The sequence below is a fragment of the Petaurus breviceps genome, unplaced genomic scaffold, assembly GCF_028583685.1.
Source record: "Petaurus breviceps papuanus isolate PSGF00001 unplaced genomic scaffold, PetGlider_PUasm1.0 172, whole genome shotgun sequence".
NCBI classification, from domain to species: domain Eukaryota; kingdom Metazoa; phylum Chordata; class Mammalia; order Diprotodontia; family Petauridae; genus Petaurus; species Petaurus breviceps.
This window is the reverse complement of record NW_027185755.1, coordinates 4,033,076-4,037,946: the sequence shown is the minus strand read 5'-3', so window position 1 is coordinate 4,037,946 and position 4,871 is coordinate 4,033,076. Positions and strand designations below refer to the sequence as shown.

At 54.6% G+C, this 4,871-nt stretch overlaps 1 protein-coding gene across 1 annotated transcript in view; it reads left to right on the top strand.

The window, feature by feature from the left end:
• Nucleotides 1-336: 336 nt before the first annotated feature.
• The window catches only part of LOC138157537 (lysosomal alpha-mannosidase-like), a 15,723-nt gene continuing 11,188 nt past the window's right edge, over nt 337-4,871 (top strand). The window contains 10 exon segments of the mRNA XM_069083180.1: nt 337-1,137; nt 1,399-1,572; nt 2,019-2,212; nt 2,343-2,475; nt 2,670-2,962; nt 3,297-3,587; nt 3,681-3,763; nt 3,852-3,972; nt 4,528-4,606; nt 4,796-4,871. The exon segment at nt 4,796-4,871 is cut by the window's right edge and continues 25 nt beyond it. Of these exon segments, the coding sequence (XP_068939281.1) occupies nt 1,008-1,137; nt 1,399-1,572; nt 2,019-2,212; nt 2,343-2,475; nt 2,670-2,962; nt 3,297-3,587; nt 3,681-3,763; nt 3,852-3,972; nt 4,528-4,606; nt 4,796-4,871 (1,574 nt within the window). The 5' untranslated portion in view covers nt 337-1,007.

The following is a 4,871-nucleotide window of genomic DNA, read 5'->3' as shown; positions in this document are numbered from 1 at the left end:
GGAAAGCTTTATCTCTAGTGTCCCTGCCCCTGCCCTCCCCACCAAAGCCCGTGCCTGGCCTCACTGGTTCCTGCCTGGCCCTCCCTGCTTTCCATTATAGCCTTGTAGTCCTCTTGTCAGTCTCAGAGTTGACTAGGTGCGGTGGCCATAGCAGGTCTGGGATGAGGGTGATGGAGGTAGTAGTGTCCATTGGCACACTGGTCCTATGGCTACTGTTAGTGAGGCACACCGAAAGCTGTGGCTATGAGGTGAGTGGGGGTAGGGCTGCTGTGTTCTCTTGGACTTTGCCATGAAGGGCCTCATGGCTGGAGTCATACCCTTATCCAGAAATTTCCTGCCACTTAGGATAGTGCTCTGGGGAGGTGGAACCTTGGTGGCCAGACTAAGACATGGGGGTCTCAGGGAAGTAGTCTGCAAAGAGGTAAGGTATCTGATGAGGTGACACTAGGAAGGCAGGTGCCCAACCGAGCTGGGGTAGAGTGGGTAGCATCAGTGAGGAAAGTGACCTGGACCCAGAGCCCAGCCTACAGAACTGCTCCCTCTGGAGCTGGACCAATAAATCTGTGTCCTGCTTGGTCTTGGGAGAGAACCTTCAAGCAGGGCAGAACCATGAGAAGAGGAAGATGGGTGCTGGGGGTTTGAGGGTAAAGAGAGGTAAGGAAGGGTAGGCACAGGTTGTACCCCAGGAACTGAGCTAACTTGAGAGAAACAGTGAGTAGACATCTCTGCTAACACTGAAGAGTTAACCACTCCTGGTGGAATAATTATAAGCCAACTCAAGGGAACATTTCCAGAGGAAAGCAGGCATTGGTAAGCCAGCCCAGGGTTTATTTCTATGCGGGAGCAGGAGTCTCCTAGAATAATAAGCTGACATTCTAGGCAGAGGGCCAAGGACCTTGGACAGTAGGCTGTGGACCCACCCTTACTCTGCCATTGGAAATGGCTAGGAGAGGGGCTAGGGTAGGGCTAGGCAGGAGCCTTGGCATTTCTGCAGCTTAAGTGACCCCATGGTGGGGCCTCTGCCCTCTGTCCAGTTGTGCCCAACCACCCAGCCCTCCATGATCAATGTGCACCTGCTGCCCCATACCCATGTTGACATCGGCTGGCTTCGGACGATGGATGAATATTACTTGGGAGGTGAGAAAGAAGAACAAGTTGGGGTATTAACTCAGAGTGGCTGCCAGGCTTGGAGTATGCTGATTGGCCCCAGTCTCCAGGAGACTTGAGGCAGAACCTGGTCCATAGGCTCCAAGCACTCAACCAGATACTCAGAGCCCTTTCTAGAGGATGCTAGGACTGGGGCCCTGCAGAAGGAGAGGGAGAGGGAGTGCTTGGGGCCTGAGGGAGGCAAGAGGGTCCCTCCCTGAGGTGAGTGGTGATGGCTGTGTGTGCCCACAGATCAGAATGATGGTCCTCACAAACGTGTACAGCACACCCTGGACTCCGTGGTATCTGCTCTGCTGGCCAACGCCTCCTGACGCTTCATCTATGCTGAAATGGCCTTCTTCGTCCGATGGTGGCAACAGCAGCCGGCCCCAAGGAGGCAGACTGTGCAGCAGCTTGTCAACCAGGGTGAGGAGGGCCACAGAGTCGGAAAATGTTAGAGCTAGAGGGTTCCAAAGAGGTCATCTGCTTCCACCACCCCTAGGCACCCCATTTCACAGATGAAGAAACAGAGACTTGCACAATCAAAGGCCTCTGGCTAGGCTAATGTCACAGCTGTGACTTTAATCTAGGTTTGCTGACTCCCACTAAACTAAGCTACTTCCCTACACATATGTGTGTATGTACATATACACGTGCTGTGAGTTTTCTCTGTGATGTCTTATGATGGTCATGTGGGCATGTTCTCTGCCCCCAGTCTTGTCTTCCTGACCAATGAGGTGGCCCACACCTCCTGATGGGTCCCATGATTACCCAGCCTGGCAGTCTGGTACCTGCCCTAGGTTCCCAGGGAATTGGGACCACATGCCTCCTTCCTTAAGGGAGTTCACCTGACCCTGTCCTGTACTCCATAGGGAGGCTCCAGTTTGTCAATGGAGGTTGGGTCATGAATGATGAGGCCACCACATACTATGCAGCCATCATTGACCAGATGTCCTTGGGGCTGCACTTCCTGAAAGACGCCTTTGGGGACTGCAGCCGCCCTTGAGTTGCCTGGCACATTGACCCCTTTGGACACTCATGGGAGCAGGCGTCCCTCTTTGCCCAGGTCTTCCTCAGTGTTCTCTGACTATGCCTCACCCTGCCACCCCTTCCTGCCCGCTGACCCTTCCCTCCCCTCCCCACACTCGTTGGTGAGAATCTCAGGCCCTGACCTCTCTCTGATTCCCTCCCCATAGATGGGCTTTGATGGCTATTTCTTGCGCCACCTGGATTATCAGGACAAGCAGAGGCGTGAGAAAGAGCTGGACATGGAGCTGGTCTGGAGAGCCAGTGCCAGCTTACAGCCTCCTCAAGCTGACCTCTTCACCAGTAAGAGAAGCTGTTGGCAGCTCCCCCCACCCTGCTCTCTTCCCTGAGGTGGGTTAGAAAAGCTCACCCAGCTAAGGGATTGCTGTAGGTGGAACGTGGTCTCTGGGGTGAGGAAGGGGCAGAAGCTATGGCGGGCATCAAGAGTGGCCTGGGGCTTCAATGAGGGGGCTTTGGCCTGACCTTTTGATTCCTAGGCATCCTTTCCAATCTCTACTTGTTACCACTGGGCCTGTGCTCGGATTCTCTCTGCTCTGTCAGAGAAGGGCACCTTGCAACAGACGATCCGACAGATGATCCAGCCAGTCCAGATTCCAGGGCCGAAGAAGTGATTAGCCACTTCCTGGAAATAGCTGCTGCCCAGGTCAGACCCGGTCCTGGTTCGGACACAGCCCTCCGGGCCCACAGCCCCAGACTGCCACTGGGAGAGCCGGCACCGATATTTTTAGTGTTGTCCACCTCTGTTTCTCAGGGCTGTATCAGGGGCTCAGCTGCCTAGGCTGAACTAGGCTTCTGTGGTGAGTCACATCCTGGCCTTACCCTTCTCCCCACCATGTGCCCCCTAACTCTGGCAATGTCAGACAGGGGCAATAGTCTGACACCACGGGCTTCAGGAGGCTCTGGAAGTGGAGACGTAGAAATACAGGACTATGAAGAGTTAAACTGGAAAGGTGGCCTTCTGGTCTGGCTGCCTTACCAGCGCCCCAGGCACTGGGAGTGGGCAGTCAGCCCAGATCCATCTGAGTTTGTATGTTGGAAAGGAGAAAATGTCAGAGAAGGCCAATGGATTTCAGCCCCTTCTGCTGGCTCCTTTCTCCCAGTAGCAATTTCTTTACTACCCCTCCCCACATGCAAGCCTTCCCCCTGATCTTGCCCCATCTCTTTCCTCTGAGGTAGATCCCTGGACCCTATTGCTGAGCAGGAAACTGGGTGGGGCTTGGCCCTGTCTTCCCAGTGGTGGGCTCAGGAAGCTGAGGATCCTGATTTGTCCCTTCCAGGCCCAGCATTATGGCTGCAACCACACAGTGATGACCATGGGTGGTGATTTCTACTACAGCCATGCCAGCCAATGGTTTGATAATTTGGACAAGCTGATCCAGCTTGTTAATGCAAAGGTATATCCAGGAGGGTGGTGTGGGGATCAAGGAGAGAATGGGATGCTGAGAGGGTGGAGGGACTGAATCAGCCTTTGTTCCCTCCCCCCTCAGCAAAGCGAAGGCAGCCTCATTAACATCCTCTCCTCTACCCCGCCCTGTTACCTGTGGGAGCTGAACAAGGCCAACCTCACCTGGTACTGGGAGGGGAGGAGGGGGGCAGAGGCAGGGAATCCTAGTGGTCCTGGGGCAGACAGTGACTTGTGCCCGACCTCCCTGCCCCAGGACAGTGAAGCAGGATGACTTCTTCCCCTATGCAGACGGCCCCCACCAGTTCTGGGCTGGCTACTTCACCAGCCGCCCTGCCCTCAAGCGTTATGAGCGCCTGAGTCATAAATTTCTGCAGGTGGGGACTTTGCTGGGGGGCAAGGGGAGAAGAACATAGGAAAGGTATGAGGGTCCTTAGCAGGAAGATAAGATGGGGTTCTGATGGAGTGGGGGGGGGGGGAAGGAGCCTTTGGAGAGACTACGAAGGTCCCTGAAAGGAGGATAAGATAGGGTTGGGGGATGGGTCTGTGGAGAGTATGAGGGTCCTTGGAAAGAGGATATAAAGTGGCTGGGATCCTGATGGGATGGGGGAGGGACCTATGAGAACGGCAAGTTCTGTTTGATGGGGGTGAGCCAGGTTATACGATCACAGACTGGCTTTTGAAAGGGAGCTTAAAAGTTCTCATCTTATAGATGAGGAAACTGAGACCCGAGAGAATTTAAAATTACTTACTCAAGGTCATATAGATGGTAAGTGGCAGAGACCTGTCCCCCTTCTCACTCCATATCTGGCCCTCTTTTCCATGTATCACAGGATGGAGCCCAATAGAACCAAGTAAAGGAGACTGAGGGGTTCATGGAAGGAGACACAGGCCATCTCCTCCACTTGACACTTGTTTGCCCCTCCCACTAGGTATGTAACCAGCTGGAGGCTCTGGCTGGACCAACAGCATCACAGGGTCCTTATGGACGAGGGAGAAGTATCTACCTGCGTAGGTGATGGGACCCATTGGGTGGGTTTGGGGTAGGAGGGCTGTTTTCTTTCTTCCTGGTCCCCAGCCCATGGCTCCCCACCTCCAGCCCATGACCACCCCAGCTTATGGCGCCCCCACTCCCAGTCCATGCTCCCCCAGCCCATGGTCCCCCACCCCCAGTCCTTTCTTCACATCACCTGCTCCCAGGGAAGGCAATGGCTGTGGTCCAGCACCATGATGCAGTCAGTGGTACCTCTAAGCAGCATGTGACCAATGACTATGT